We start from the raw sequence: 14,267 nt of genomic DNA on the forward strand, positions 1-14,267 counted from the left end.
TAGTGAGTTGCGAGAGAAGCAAGCAAAAATTACTTGATGAAATTACTAAAGGACACCCTATTGCCAATGCTCAATTGTGAACTATAAAGAAAAGTCTCCAAAGCTCACAAAAAATAGAGTGCAATCTCACCACACTAACTTTAACTTTTAAACATTGTTAAATATTTTAGAAAAAGGGTCAGGCCCAGCTAACCTTTCTTTGTCATTGCCTTTGTAGATTTCCTTTAGATCTCTACTATCCTCTATTATAGATTTTCCTCCTAAACCTCCCAAGGAATATCCATACATCTCCACGTCACATCATGATTTCAACTGTTTCCAAGATTTGGACAACACAAATACAAACTACCTCCCCACATGCACAAAGACTTGGAATTGTTGGTTCAACCAAAACACGCACACTAAAACTTTCTGGAAACCAGAGAAGAAGAAAAAAATTTAGAAAAAGCTCCAAAAAAGGAGTACTCTCCCGGATATTTTTAATAGGGTTGCAGGATGTGGAGGGCTGTCGGGATGCGCGGCCGATCGAAGGGAGTAGCACTGTCGTCGTTCCGGTACTGGCTACGAGCTAATGAGCCGGTGGGAGCTGATTGGAGCGCCCATCCTCCAAAATGTGGCTACAGCACAGGCGCTCTGCCAGGTAATCAGACACAAAATCGTCATGTTATAAGTTTCTCATATCAGATGCATATAGCAACAACTGGCGGCAGGAGGCGTCTTCAGAACTTCGCAATGTCCAGAAAGAATTTCAAGCGTTTCCTGAAAGCCAATTCGAGGTGGTGAAAGACGTCGATGGTGCAAGCTTCCTGAGGCTTCCCCAGTTTCTATGTGATGAGTGGGGCTACGGTACCGCAGACTGCGAGCCTTTGCTGCTCAAGCGAGATTGCTACGACGTACTCTGCAGCAAAATCGATGGATTTTTCAAGACCCCGAGGGCCAAGTCTGTCGTTGTCCTTGGCAACCCTGGGATTGGTAAATCAGCCTACTGCGTTTACCTTCTATGGCACCTGGTCCAAGGTAATGCGGAGTGGAGCATGATCATCCTCAAGTACGCTGAAGGCTCAGGTCTCTTCTTTGTTTTCACAAAAGACGGGCAGGGAAATACTGTAGTCAACCTGAACCGTGACTCAGATGCTGTCCGTCGGCTGGTGAAGCAGCACAGGGGGAGAGTGTGGTATTTGGCGGACAAGCGTGTCCCAATGGTTCACTGGACCTTACCTGGTCACTGCCATTTCGTTCTGACCTGCTCTCCTGCCAAGGAGAACCATTTCCAGTTCAGCAAATATCCTGTCACGGCGACGTACTACCTTCCCGTATGGTCCAAGGAGGAGATCATGCAGCTGAACAAGGCCGTTTTCAAGCTGCCTGACCAAGACGTGCATGAAGCCTTCAAACTGTGGGGAGGGATTCCGAGACACGTCCTTGCAAATCGATCGAGATCGAGCGACATCCTTTTGTATTTTGCCATCAAGTCGGAAGCAAGACAAATGGTCGTAGACGTTCCTGGCAACAATGAGTCGATAGAGAAGGAAGAAGATTACCTCCAGGTCTACCATTACGACGTGGACGTAACCAGCTGCGAGCTACATGATGTATTTGCACCGCTGAAGTTTGCATCTGACTTTGTGGCGGCAGGGGTGGCCAGACTGTTGCGGCCATCACTAATTGATAATATAGCTGGAGGACATGCTTCAGAAAAATTGCGAGCCTCTCTGTTTGATGCCTTCTTCCATTGTCTGCTGGAGCGGAATATTTCTGTGAGCAGCAAGGAAATGGATGAGCAAGGGAAATGGGGTCCTCTTCTCAACGAAGATCTTCCGTTGGTGCGGTTCGAGTTTGCACCGAAGTCGGTTGGAAACAATGCGGTCCTGCCATCGTTTATATTGGACTGCACTGTCGTCAGGCCCGAGTCCAGGAGCAACAGGAGCTGGGATCTTATATTAGGCCGAAGGGTTCTTCAAGCAACTGTGACAAGCCGTCGAGACGGCAAGAAGCTCGAGGTCACCGAAGGGCTTGTTGAAGCCTTGAGTTTCCTGAGGTGAGTCGGTCGCTTGTGTTTTTTCCTAGTGTCGATTCGGCTTCGTTTTTGCAGACGATGCTACGGTGATGGTACGAAGCTGGAGCTCATATACTTCGTTCCTAGGAAAATGTTCGAGTCGTTTACTCCCACGCTGCCTGGAGGCGTTAATGCCGTTTCGAGAGCCGAGGCTGTTAAAAGGTTCACGACCAAGCTGAACGTCAAAGTGAAAAAGATGTGCCTGCGTGTGGACCAGTCTCTTGCAGATGTTGCGACTTTGAAAGCTTTCAACTTACCCAACCTGTGAGTTGAGTAACAAGAGCATTGATCGATTGCTAACTCGAGTTCATTTTCCAGAGCATCGCCCACTTGCCGTCTTGCACAGTTCACAGAGTCTAAGACGTTCGATGCAATGGGCCTTCGTGCCAGCTTGTTGCAAGGCATTTCGGACTGCGGTAAGCGTTTATTTTCTTCTCTTGTTCTCCAATCTAAACAGATTTGCATTTCTGTCTTAGGCTACAAGGTTCCGACTCCCCTCCAGCAAAGTGCCATTGCTGCTTTCTGCGCGGGCTTAAACGTCCTTAAGCAAGGCCCACGAAGAAGCGGTTGTACCACAGCACTTTGTGTCTCTGTACTTCAGAGAGTTGATTTGAGTCGGGGACCATTTCAGGCGGTGGTAGTCGCAACCAGTCGCAACGATGCGCTGCAGATCATGCGTCAGATGGTGGGATTGCGGTCGAAGGACGTGAATCTCAAGGTTCGTTGTTTCTCAAGTGATGGAGCTGAAGAGTGGCATGTTCTTGTTGGGACTCCGCCTGACGTTTATGAGGCGTGCAATCGTCTTCCTAAGGATTCTCTTGTCTCTCTCTCCGTACTGGGCATGGACGATGCTGACGAGATCTCAAAAACTTTTGGCCTGGAGGTAAGCTCGATTGCTAGTTGTGATGTTCAGTCTCACGATGCTTTGTTTCAGGAAGTGCGTCTCTTGGTCAGTTTGATGCCTGAGCAACGGCAGTTTGGCATCTTCGGGAGCACCATGCCTGCAGCTGTTCTGGATTTTGTTTCCCAGGAAACCAAGTGTTTCGTTAGCTGAAATGATATTCTGGTAGCATGGAAATGTATCGGTCTCTTTATGGACGAGGTGATAATATTCATAGTCTCAATTATAGACGATTCAAAGGCACATGACACTGCCCTCTCCCGCTGCTGGAACGTCGTCGACGATGCGAATGCAGCGCTTCCCTGGATCATGAGCAAGGATGGCAAGCACAGGATTCTGCTAGCTATGGACCTGGAAACCCGCGAGGGAGTCGCGCTCGTCATCGCCATGGCTGTGGAGCACTTTGAAGAGCAGTGTGATCCACAGGTGGAGGAGATTAGCGTCTGTGTCTTGAGCGTTTTTCACGTCATGACAATCGAGAAAGGCGATCTGAATCTCCTGGGCAGAAAGACGAAGACGAAGATCACGGCGACTCGCTCCACTGCGCTGCCGCTGGTTTCTCTTGGACGGCCATCTTTTTGTGCTCATTGCCAAGGAGAGGTGGAGGTGAAGCTCCAGGGATGGCTTCGATGGTCTAGTGAGCTACTTGAGGTGGGTTTCTTTGCGTTTATCCGATCTTTTGGTGTGACTCACAGGAGCAAAGAGGAAGATTTCATGGACATTAACATCTTAGGCCAGAGGTTTTGCAGCGCTCTTGAGACGACCGAGTGGTTTGAGGTGGCTCTGTCGCCTGGAACCACAAAGCAGCGGCCAAGACAGGAAATCAAAGCCCAAATCTTTGGCAGTGGTAATTTGCCTCTCTGGTTTACGTGTTCAGAATTAGTCCTTTCTACAATCAAACCACATTTTTTTACCAGTATGAAAACCCTAAATTTTAAATTTCCCGCTAAACCTAAGCTCCACTAAACGCTCTTTAAACGTTTATTTGTTTTGGATCATAGCTCGATGTGGAAGCCTTCCACCTTGCGAGCTACATCCTCGGCACTGACAGTGATTTTCGGCGGTGCGCTCCCGCTTTCTTCAGCGCCACCAGCGCCGCCACCACCTCCACCGCCACCGCCGCTTTCACCAGTCTGCCATATGCGAATCGTCCCGTCCTCGGAGCCCGACGCAAACGATTCACCGCCCGGTGAGAATCGCACGCAATGGACCGGCCCGTGGTGACCCTTGCAGCATTCTGGAGAGAGAACAAACAATCCAGAGTTCCAGGCTGAGAGAGCAGTAAAGGATCACTTTGCTTACCAATCTCTTCCCCGGTGTAGAAATCGAACACTCGCACCCACATATCATCCCCTCCAGCCACGAACTTCCCCAGGGCCGGGTATAGCGACGCCGACTCCATTGGCCGAGCCATGGTAAACGACTTTACCATGCCAAAGCTTTTGACACACAACAAAAGAAAGAAAGAATGAATGAAGGAAACGCGAAGGATAGACTAGCTTACTGATTGGCATCCCAGAACTTGACGCTGTTGCCATCCGCGGTTGTGATGTATCGGCCGTCGCGGCTGACCTCGACACTCGTGCACGGGGACTTTGTCTCGAGCTGCCGGACTGTGGTTTTCGTTCTTACGTCCCACAACCTGGAAACAATTCTTCCCATCATCTAGAGACGAAACCGAGAAACTTGCTTACCGCACGCTGCCAGTATCGTTACACGAGCTCAGAATGGTTTGGTCACTGTGGTGCCATACCGCTGATCTTATGGTGCTTGTCAAGCCTTCCATCTCTGTTGGAGCCGCATCTGGCCTCTCCAAATCATAGATCCTAAGGATCTTCTCTTGACCACCTGTGAGCAAGAGTGTCGTGCTCTGGTAATAAAAAGAACAAGGAAAAAGAAAAAAAAGAGAGAAAGAGAAGAGTTTTTGAGTGGTCTGTGAGAGCAGCATTTACCTCGGAGAAAGCACACGTTCGAACGATGTGCTTGTGCTCGAAAGAGTACAATTCATCTCCCGTCAGAGCGTCCCACACTCTCCTGAGGATCTGGAGTGAGACACAAGAAAAGAGGGGGGAAAATCCGGCCACTTACGCACTAAAATCGGCAGAAGCGGTGGCTGCTCTCAATGCGGGTGTGTCGAGGCAGGCAGCCCACACAGCACCCTTGTGTCCCTCGAACGTTCCAATCCAATCGCCAGTGCCCCCATTTCTTAGCATTGGCTTTCCATCTGTGGCAGCCGCAATTGAAACCAAGAGATCGCGAGAGAAAGATCTACCTTTGCTGGCGCTGATGAGGAAGAATCCATCAGCGGTGACAGGGCTGTAAAAGAGATCGACGATCGGGCGGGAGTGGCCGTGGCAGACTAGCGGCACCTGTGCCTTGCGCTTCTCCATGCCCTAAACCCTAAATCGCAAAAAAGTTTTAAAGACAAAGAAGAAGCGAAGAACCCTTTGTGCTATTTACAAAAGCTTTGCGAGATTTTGTCATTTGGAGACATACGAGTCATAGCGAGCTTTCTTGGCGTCTCGCTCCATCCATGGCTCTCTCGGCGGCGGTGGCGGCGGTGGGCGATGGTGGTGGTGATGGTGCTGCTGCTGCTGGTGCTGCCACTCCATTTGTCTCGGCTGCTGCTGATAGTAGTGCTGCTGCTGCTGCTGGAACTGGTGAGGAGCGTAGTAATCGCGATGGTGTCGAAATCCAGCGTTGTGATGCTGCGGCTGATGCAGCGGCTGTCGATCGAAGAATGTCTCTCGTCGAGCGTACTGATGAAAGTCTCGTCGCCGATCGTATCGAGTGTCGAAAGGCAGGAATGCAGGTGGCCTCGGCCTCTCGTGAGGCGATACCATCCTTCGCTCGCGACTTGGCCGTGGTGGCGATCGAGGAGGAGGAAAGTCGTGGCCGGATGACGGGAGCTCGCCTTCTTCCTCGTCCGGAGCTTCAACTTTCACTGCTGCCGCTGCTGCTGGTGGCTGGGAAGGGAGATCTTCGTCGTTTAATCTCTTCCTCTTGCTTACCGGTTCTTCTTCCTCTGGACGCTCCCTTTTCTCGTCGCTCTGAAGCTCCCTTTTCTCGTCGCTTTTGGCTGCCGTTACATCGGCCTCTGGACGCTCTTCCTTGATTGATATCTTCTTCTCCATCACCTCGTCTGAATTGTCCTCCTTCACTACCACCTCGTCACTCTTTGCCTCAACCTTCTCTATCACCCCATCCGGAAGTTCCTTCTTGACTAGCGCCGGCACATTCTCGTCGATCTTCGTTGCCACCACTTTGTCTGGATGGTCTCGCTCTGCTACCACCTCCTCATCTGAGCGCTCTATCTTTACTACCACCTCGTGGAGACGCTCTCTCTTGGCTACCATCTCGTCGGAACGTTCTTCCGAACGATCTTCCATGGCCGCAACTTGTGCTAGAACATCGTTGTGATGGTCCGTCTGGGACACCACCTCGTCGACACACTCTTTCTTGACTGTCACCTCGGCCGGACGCACACTCTTCGTGACAACTTCGTCGATACGCTCTTTCACCTCGTCTGGCTTTGCTATCACCACCTCGTCGAGACACTCTTTCTTAACGGCCACCTCCCTCCTCACAAATTCCTCATCCGGGCGGTCCCTTTTCGCTGCTACTTCGTCGGGACGCTGCCTTTTTAAAGAAGCTGCCTGTTTACCAGTTTCTCGGTGCATATCCCCGTTTTCCATCTTCTTCGGCCTCGCAACTTCAATGCCATTCTCCAGCTCTCGTTCGAGTAGTTCTTCATCGGTAACCACATCTTGCTTCTGCGGAGCTGCCACCGCTTCCACTCGGGATTTCCTGCGTTTGAGAGCAGCTTTGAGCTTGGCCTCATCGATGCTTTCCACCTGTGTCTTCTCCTGCTGCGGCTCAACCACGTCGGGTTCCTTGCGTGATATGACTTCACCGGGAGAATTGCTAGCTCTTCTCGAGACATCGTCACGTACCTCCGTCTGAGTAGAGACTTGACCAGAAGGAGGACTATCAACTCTGGCACTTGGACGACTAGCGCGCGATGGATTGGAGCCTGCCTGCTCGTAGAGTTCCAGCATTTGATTGCTGACCTCTGCAAGAGACAGAAATTAAACGTTGAGACAAGTAGCAATCAGACAACCTTCTAGCTGCCTTGGAGTGACTCGAAAGTCTCGCCACCAAGCCTTCTCACCATCGCCCGGAAGTTTTAGCTTGAGAAATTTAGCCCCGAGAAAGATGGCTCCAGCGGCAATGTGATGAGGCTTGAATTGCAAGAACAAGGTGGTTTTCAGCCTGAAAAATAGAAGCGTTAGTGACTCGCATCGACAAGAAACTTATTACCCGTCATTTATAAAGTTCCAAGCGACTTGTGCGATGGAAGATTGAAAAGCCGGGGCCAACTTCCTCACTGCCAGTACCATTGGTCTGTATGGGTGAGAGACATTCAAATCAAAGCCCAGTGTTGACAGCAAAAGGTTCTCTCCTGTCAATAGCAGCCGGAGTTGTCGCTGGTAAACCTCCTTGGTGATGGGCTTCTTGTGACGAAGCGCATAGGATACCAAGACAACATCGTTTGCCGGTCTAGGAGTTTCCTCCACTTTGCCAGCGAGAAACATGCCTATGGTCGCAACCATCTGCGAATAAAACCATCACCACCATTCTCGTTCTTCTCCACAGGAGAATGAAACTTACAAATCTATCGTTGCGAGCGTGCGACTGTCGCAGAAAGAATCGATGACAAAAAACAATCGCGGTTGCAATGGCGATTTGGGGCCTGGAATGAAAAGCCCGATAGCAAAAATGGGGGAAAAAAGAGAAAGGAAGAAACCAAAGAACTTACATCTTGAGCTTCATTCCCAGCTCCTGCAAGTAAGCGCAATACGACCTCCTGTACTGGGCCTCCTTCTTGCTGTCGATCCCATCCTTCCGCGAGGGCGAAGATTTCTCGATCTCCTCTCTTGAGAAATACCACTTGGAGCTGGAAAAATCGGGCTCTTCCAGCCTCGTTGCCGCGGCCTGAGCTACAAAACCTTCAGTGGAAGGTCGACCCATGGCGGCTGCTGCTACACAATCCCTATCATCGCCGCCTTCTCCACGCTACAAGCCTCGAGAAGCTCTCCGTCAAAACCCTAAAAGAGATCCCTCTCTCTCTTTTTCGATTTTAGGGCTCTAGCGAGCGAAAAAGGAAAGGCGCTCGATCGGCCACAGCGATGAATCAATGCGCCTCTCTTCCATCGCATTCTAGCTGCATTCGCGGTGGATTCTGGGCGCTCCACTCCGCGCCGGCGGCGCCAATGAGGTCAAATCTCTTCCTTGCTCTTTGCAACGATCACGCGAGATACTGAAGCAGCTCCATTGCGTTTCCGCGGCGAAGGCTGGCTGTTGCTAAAACGACAAGCCTGCCTCACCTTGTCACGCATCCGGTGAGTAAAAATCTGGAATGTGGCTACAATCCTCTTTCTCATCGAACAAACTTTGTTTTGTTTTCGGTTTTAGGAGGGGTTTGGTCGCGCCAATTGGAGAGCGTGCCCAGCGTCGAGGCGATTGAATAGGATTTGTGCTGTAAGAGATACTCGCCAACATTGAAACTTTGTTCTTTACATTGTTGCGTTTCTGTCCAGATTAGAAGAACACGAATTTTTGCGAGCATGGATACGGTAAGGTGGGAGCTTTCTGAGTTTTGCGGCATTTTGATTGCGGTCCTGTTTTGCAGGCAGGCTTGGATCCTGCAGTGTCAAACGGGCAGGCTACTCCCCTCGGTGCATCTAAGCTGAGAGAGGGCGTCAATTTTGCGTTGTTTTCAGAGCATGGAACTTCTGTGACGCTATGCGTGTAAGCTAGCCTCTTTGCTTTTGTTTCGTCGCTTTACTGGTGTCTTTCTTCGTTCTCAATTACAGTCGCCTGGGAACAGAAGGTCCTGTTAAAGAGATTGTGCTCGATCCACAAAAGAACAGAACTGGAAACGTCTGGCACATATGTCTTGAGGTAATGTTTTTGTAGAAAAAGCTCTAGCCTTTTACATACTTTCTTGTTCTTTTTGTAGAACATCCCGCTAAGCGGTGTCTTGTATGGATATCATGTTGATGGACCTCGCGACAAGAATAGTCGATTTGACAAAAACACGCTGCTGCTTGATCCGTATGCGAAGTATGTGGAAGGACGTAGAATTTTTGCAGATAAGACCCAGAAGCTGGCTCCGCACTGGGGAACTTTCGATTTTACACTATCTGAATTTGACTGGGAGGGAGATGAAGCACGCACCAGGGTCCCGGAGGTGAGCTTCTGGTCTTTTATTTTCTTTTCATCCTTACAAGACTTTGCAGAAAGACCTGGTTATCTACGAGATGAGTGTGCGTGGTTTTACAAAGGACCAATCTTCTGGTGTTGCTGAAGAAGTTCGGGGAAGTTACCTTGGCTTTATTGACAAGGTTTTTTTTTTCTCTTCTTAGGAATTTTGCAGGCTATATGTTCTTGCTTACAGATTCCGCATTTAGTCGAGCTTGGCGTGACAGCAGTTGAGCTTCTTCCAATATTTGAGTACGACGAGCTTGAGTTTCAAAGGAGACCAAACCCACGGGACCACATGGTTAGTCGATTAAATTCTTGCGATTTGTACAGACTCATTCCTTTATTCAGGTAAACGCTTGGGGCTACTCAACCATAAACTTCTTTTCTCCGATGAGTCGGTTTGCCAGCAACGGAGGTGGACCTATAGCTGCATCTCTGGAGCTAAAGCAAATGGTGAAAGCGCTTCATAAAGCGGGGATTGAGGTGCGTAGGCACTAAATTTTCAAGCATTATGTTTCTGGTTTTGGGATTTGAGCAGGTTCTCTTGGATGTGGTGTACAATCACACAAACGAAGGAGGCAATGCAGATCCTTATGTCACATGCTTCCGAGGTGTAGACAATGCGGTATAATTTGTCTCAGTTTGAAAATCGATCTCCACGTTCAATTCTTTTTCAATGCAGGTGTATTACATGATGGATGCAAACGGCTACATGAACTATTCTGGATGCGGTAAATCTCATTGTTCTGTTTTGTCAGGAGCATTGCTGATGTGTTTTACGTGTAGGAAACACTCTGAATTGCAACCATCCGGTCGTTACTGAGTTTATTTTGGACAGCCTCAAGCACTGGTATGGACGTGTTTCAATCATAATGCGTTCAGCTTCTGGTTTCAGGGTCACGGAATATCATATTGATGGATTTAGATTCGACCTTGCCAGTGTTCTTTGCCGGGGTACCAATGGCGCTCCATTGGCGAATCCTCCTCTTATTCGGGTTGGTTGGCTTTCATTTTTTTCATTCCCCATAAGAACGCATCATATCCTTGCAGGCAATATGTAAGGATGAAGTGCTGTCCAAGTGCAAGCTTATTGCCGAACCTTGGGATTGTGGAGGCCTGTATTTAGTAGGCGCGTTTCCTAACTGGGACAGGTGCGCATTTCTATTTCTCAAGATTGGCTCGCTTTGTAAGCCTTCCACTTCCGACTTGATTTTTCAGGTGGGCAGAGTGGAATGGTAAATATCGGGACGATCTGCGGCGGTTCGTCAAGGTACCTAGGATGAGCTATGCCAGTAAAAGTCACTGATATGCTGATTGTCTATACAGGGCGATTGTGGAATGAAGAGGACACTGGCCACACGGCTATCTGGATCCGCAGATCTGTACAATGTTTGATGGCGGCATTTCGTTTTCTTTTGTTGATACTTTTCATTTGTTTTGATTGGCAGAAAAACCAACGAAAGCCTTACCATGGTATCAACTTTATTGTTGCACATGATGGCTTCACTCTATATGACCTTGTGGCATACAACATGAAGGTAAGCAAATGGCTTACGTCCTTGTTTTGAAACGCAAGGGTGACAATGTTATGAATCCTTAGCACAACGACGCAAATGGGGAGCGTGGACAAGATGGCAGCAATGATAATTTTAGCTGGAATTGTGGAGTAGAAGGTACTTCACTTCGCCCTGAGGTCGGCAAATTTTTCTAAAGAGCGCGCGTGTTTCTGTGCAGGTGAAACGGGTGATCAGGCTGTGAACGGTCTTCGAGCACGCCAGATGAAAAACCTACACGTAGCGTTAATGTTCTCTCAGGTTTGAGCTTGTTGTCTCTCTCATATTTTGACGCTCTTTGGTAAAAAATCTCAGGGAACGCCAATGATGATCATGGGTGATGAATACGCCCATACAAAATATGGTAACAACAACACGTATGGTCATGACACCAGTCTAAACGATTTTTTATGGACCCAGGTACGCTGATTTGTGTTAGTTTTTACTATGAATTCTTACCTTGAGCAACATAATTCATTCCAGCTCCAAAAGAAGAAGGATCATTTTGCTTTTTTTTCCAAGGTTATAAAGTTTCGCTTGAAGCATCCTCTGCTTGCTCGTTCAGAGTTCCTCTCCAACGTAAGCTCTATTCGAATCCTGACGATGCAAACCGTATTACTAAGCCGACGTTTGTGCAGTCCGATGTTACATGGCATGAAACCCAGTGGGACAATCCAGATTCTCGGTTTCTAGCTTTCACGTAAGTGAAGATACTTTCGCCATTTAATTTTTCTCAATCGTCCTTGCTTGCAGGCTACACGAGGGCAAGCTTGGAGGTGGAGATCTCTACATGGCGTTCAACGCACACACTTACGCCGTGAATGCCGCACTCCCACGTCCGCCGGGTGGAAAACGCTGGCTTAGGCTGGTACGATTTCTATTCTCTTGCGCACCAGTGTGTTTGTTTAATCTCACGAGCCATGGCTGCGAGCAGATTGACACCCATTTCGCTCACCCCGAAGATTTTTGCGAGGAAGGGGTCGGAGGCCTCCAGGAACGATACAGTGTTGTGCCTTTCAGCTGCATCGTACTCATTGCAAAGTCATAAACCTGAGAAGGGGCATATCTTTGGAGTTCTCAACTTAGGAGCTACGTGCTGTATGGGCCCAAGGGTGTTTGGAAGAAGTCCATCTTCAGAGCGCTCTTCGGAAGTACGACAATTGCGTGAAGAAGCGGCTAGTTGACGAGACGCTCTTGATCGATGAAACCGAAGCGCTTTGCTCTTTTCGTTTCTGGTGGAGGGTTTGGACACTGCTATTGCTTCTGTGGAAAACGTTATTGATTGAAGGAGCAGCAGCAGGACGAGTTCCAGTTTTTCGGCCGAGAAGCTGGACCCTGTGGACAGACCAGCTTTTGTCAGAACTTAAGAGGGTATGGTAGAAATGCATTTTAAATTTGGAAACTATATATATGCATGATATGTTGCAAGGTATCTTGACTGTCTATATACAACTTTTGTTCACTAGGGTACATGGAGCTTCTGTATCTGTGGGAAATCTTCTTCCATCTCAATCTCCAAAGTCTTCTTTCTTATCTCTCCAGGTTTTATGGCAATCAGCCACAGAAATTAAATATCAGATATGATGTCATATGGCGTTCATTGCCTGTTGTCGCATCAAATGGAATGATTGTCAGATGTCTGAATTCTGATCCATTTGTATTCGTTACTTAATTGGGAAGACTTTGCGCTAGTTAGTCAACCAGCGCAAAGTCTTCCCCAACAAAGAAAGTAACAAAGAAGAGTTTATATCACATGGAATTACATGCTCTGGGTTTATCAGTTTGAGGATGCCTTAGGTGAAGAAAAAGAATCTGGGGTGGAACTTGTTTATAAAACTACCAGCGCTAGACCTTCTGACATGCAAACCTATATATATGGGATGTCAAATGTGAACCTTGGAGACTAGTGGCAAAGTGATGAATGGGTTAGACATTTCAAAGCACTCTGATATTATATCCAAGCAATTGTGTGAGGGATATTGTTCATTTCATTGGTATTAGAGCCATGTCATCCCACATGAAGTAGCCATTGATAGCAACTGCAAGAAGCTAAACAAACCTTATATGAAGGAAGTCCAAGGAAATATGGCCATGGAGAATCACAATAAATAGCCATGAAAGAAAGAAAACAATATAGCCTTATTGCATGATAATAAACAAGAGAATGAAAATAGAGGAACAATTCAGGTATGGGAATGTTAATATTGTCAATTATAGAAACAAGAGAATGAAAATAGAGTAACAATTCAATTCAAATTATATGGACAACATAAGTCAGAATTGAAAATTGGAAACATGGGCCTAGAAGTCAAAACTTAAATACAATGAAATTATAAATACAAAATACTGTTTATTTCATTAGTATTAGAGAGGTTCAAATCTAGTTCTGAAATAATATCATAAAATCTTCTTATATTTAAAGATTTTCTAGGATGAAGGACCTCAACAGTTGGTTAGGATCATTACCAATTGTATTGGTATAGTATTATGTATTTTACTTAAATATTACCTTTTTAAATGGCCTTGACTAATAGTTTATGATGTTTGACTGGAAAATCATCTACAGAAATTTATGGCATGACTAAAGGACTTCTGTAATATGATATGTTTCTTATCCTCTGGGGTATAATGCCATGTTTCCTCCATTATATTAAAATCATTTTCTTCTAACCTGATATGGTTTAAGGGTTATAAAGAAGGCTTCATAAATTTCTTCATATTGGTATCAACCAAAATGCCACCTTCAAGTTTGATTGAACATTGAAGATCTATCCTATGATAAGAGAACTGAATTCACTAGCTTGGGTGGCTAACCACAACAAGGAAGATTAGGACCGCTTGGCACAGCGGTGAAAGAAGCCAGGCATGAAGGCCTCACAGCCGACACCATCTAGTACCAACACCTGCCGTCCTAGGAGCTGCTGCTCTTCGAAGAAAGCGTCCAGTAAATCCGCGTCAAAGCTATGGTATGGCACCAAAATGATGTACACCTTTTCCCTGCCGGACACTTCCAGTGCCTCATCGAAAGCCTCGTCACACCACTTCTTCATCTCGGGTACTGTGACTTTCTGCTGACCCTTACATTGGATCCACAGCTCCAGTGTGCCAAATGCCTCGACTCCAACCTCTACATTCCTGCCTCGTAGGAAAAGCCTTCCGTCAACAACGGGGCCCGATCCCAAGGTCTTCATCACGATGCCATGAGCAGGAAGAAAGATTGTCCTCGGGGGACAGTGACTTCCGGCAGCTACAAGCCTTGTACTGGTGTCACCCTTTCTCGCAAAATGGCGTGCCGCCTGACCTGGTCTGAGAAACTGAAACACCTCATCCTCTCGCGATACCCTTTCGGGAACCCGAACCTCAAACGGGCTGGCACAGATGCAGCCCGGAAACAGGTCGTCAAGCTTCACCGTCTTCCCTCTTGCAAGACACAGCCTCACGTAAAGCATCTCCAAGCACGCCCGCTCCAGCGTTTCACTTTGTAGCAGAT

At 47.7% G+C, this 14,267-nt stretch overlaps 4 protein-coding genes across 4 annotated transcripts; 2 read left to right on the forward strand and 2 right to left on the reverse strand.

The window, feature by feature from the left end:
* The first annotated feature begins 513 nt into the window (after window positions 1-513).
* Window positions 514-2,324, forward strand: LOC9638769. Its single transcript, XM_024682071.1, has 3 exons — window positions 514-640; window positions 685-2,038; window positions 2,093-2,324. Exons 1-3 carry the CDS (start codon window positions 514-516, stop codon window positions 2,322-2,324), a joined length of 1,713 nt encoding a protein of 570 aa, XP_024537839.1.
* A 1,538-nt stretch (window positions 2,325-3,862) lies between these two features.
* Window positions 3,863-5,363, reverse strand: LOC9638770 (serine-threonine kinase receptor-associated protein). The gene is made up of 7 exons (XM_002977231.2): window positions 5,230-5,363; window positions 5,046-5,181; window positions 4,910-4,991; window positions 4,652-4,827; window positions 4,462-4,599; window positions 4,260-4,396; window positions 3,863-4,194 (listed from the first exon to the last, which is right to left on the reverse strand). The coding sequence occupies exons 1-7, from the start codon at window positions 5,345-5,347 to the stop codon at window positions 3,953-3,955; spliced, it is 1,029 nt and encodes a 342-aa protein (XP_002977277.1). The 5' UTR covers window positions 5,348-5,363; the 3' UTR covers window positions 3,863-3,952.
* Window positions 5,364-5,388: 25 nt separating this feature from the next.
* LOC9639042 (cyclin-T1-4) lies at window positions 5,389-8,075 on the reverse strand. Its single transcript, XM_002977232.2, has 5 exons — window positions 7,777-8,075; window positions 7,629-7,710; window positions 7,278-7,570; window positions 7,078-7,229; window positions 5,389-7,029 (listed from the first exon to the last, which is right to left on the reverse strand). Exons 1-5 carry the CDS (start codon window positions 7,986-7,988, stop codon window positions 5,438-5,440), a joined length of 2,331 nt encoding a protein of 776 aa, XP_002977278.2. The 5' UTR covers window positions 7,989-8,075; the 3' UTR covers window positions 5,389-5,437.
* Window positions 8,076-12,247, forward strand: LOC9639043 (isoamylase 3, chloroplastic). The gene is made up of 25 exons (XM_002977084.2): window positions 8,076-8,235; window positions 8,287-8,359; window positions 8,433-8,498; window positions 8,558-8,593; window positions 8,650-8,768; window positions 8,834-8,921; window positions 8,980-9,210; window positions 9,260-9,364; window positions 9,418-9,522; window positions 9,573-9,707; window positions 9,763-9,849; window positions 9,907-9,955; window positions 10,011-10,074; window positions 10,120-10,219; window positions 10,275-10,375; window positions 10,443-10,494; window positions 10,551-10,613; window positions 10,673-10,762; window positions 10,825-10,897; window positions 10,959-11,038; window positions 11,093-11,197; window positions 11,261-11,356; window positions 11,416-11,477; window positions 11,531-11,645; window positions 11,712-12,247. The coding sequence occupies exons 1-25, from the start codon at window positions 8,147-8,149 to the stop codon at window positions 11,823-11,825; spliced, it is 2,298 nt and encodes a 765-aa protein (XP_002977130.2). The 5' UTR covers window positions 8,076-8,146; the 3' UTR covers window positions 11,826-12,247.
* Window positions 12,248-14,267: the final 2,020 nt, after the last annotated feature.

Source organism: Selaginella moellendorffii, unplaced genomic scaffold (genome assembly GCF_000143415.4).
Source record: "Selaginella moellendorffii unplaced genomic scaffold, v1.0 SELMOscaffold_33, whole genome shotgun sequence".
NCBI lineage: Eukaryota > Viridiplantae > Streptophyta > Lycopodiopsida > Selaginellales > Selaginellaceae > Selaginella > Selaginella moellendorffii.

What these genes read in the sequence shown, in the direction of transcription:
- LOC9638769 (XM_024682071.1), top strand. Translation starts at nt 514, where the DNA reads ATGCGCGGCCGATCGAAGGGAGTAGCACTGTCGTCGTTCCGGTACTGG. An exon ending in CAGCACAGGCGCTCTGCCAG is followed by an intron (nt 641 to 684) that starts GTAATCAGACAC and finishes TTCTCATATCAG; the next exon opens with ATGCATATAGCAACAACTGG. An exon ending in GAAGCCTTGAGTTTCCTGAG is followed by an intron (nt 2,039 to 2,092) that starts GTGAGTCGGTCG and finishes TCGTTTTTGCAG; the next exon opens with ACGATGCTACGGTGATGGTA.
- LOC9638770 (XM_002977231.2), bottom strand. Translation starts at nt 5,347, where the DNA reads ATGGAGAAGCGCAAGGCACAGGTGCCGCTAGTCTGCCACGGCCACTCC. An exon ending in GCTTCTGCCGATTTTAGTGC is followed by an intron (nt 4,992 to 5,045) that starts GTAAGTGGCCGG and finishes CCAGATCCTCAG; the next exon opens with GAGAGTGTGGGACGCTCTGA. An exon ending in GAACGTGTGCTTTCTCCGAG is followed by an intron (nt 4,828 to 4,909) that starts GTAAATGCTGCT and finishes TTTTATTACCAG; the next exon opens with AGCACGACACTCTTGCTCAC.
- LOC9639042 (XM_002977232.2), bottom strand. Translation starts at nt 7,988, where the DNA reads ATGGGTCGACCTTCCACTGAAGGTTTTGTAGCTCAGGCCGCGGCAACG. An exon ending in CTGGGAATGAAGCTCAAGAT is followed by an intron (nt 7,711 to 7,776) that starts GTAAGTTCTTTG and finishes TTTTCATTCCAG; the next exon opens with GCCCCAAATCGCCATTGCAA. An exon ending in ACGCTCGCAACGATAGATTT is followed by an intron (nt 7,571 to 7,628) that starts GTAAGTTTCATT and finishes TTTTATTCGCAG; the next exon opens with ATGGTTGCGACCATAGGCAT.
- LOC9639043 (XM_002977084.2), top strand. Translation starts at nt 8,147, where the DNA reads ATGAATCAATGCGCCTCTCTTCCATCGCATTCTAGCTGCATTCGCGGT. An exon ending in GATTGAATAGGATTTGTGCT is followed by an intron (nt 8,499 to 8,557) that starts GTAAGAGATACT and finishes GTTTCTGTCCAG; the next exon opens with ATTAGAAGAACACGAATTTT. An exon ending in TAGCGTTAATGTTCTCTCAG is followed by an intron (nt 11,039 to 11,092) that starts GTTTGAGCTTGT and finishes AAAAAATCTCAG; the next exon opens with GGAACGCCAATGATGATCAT.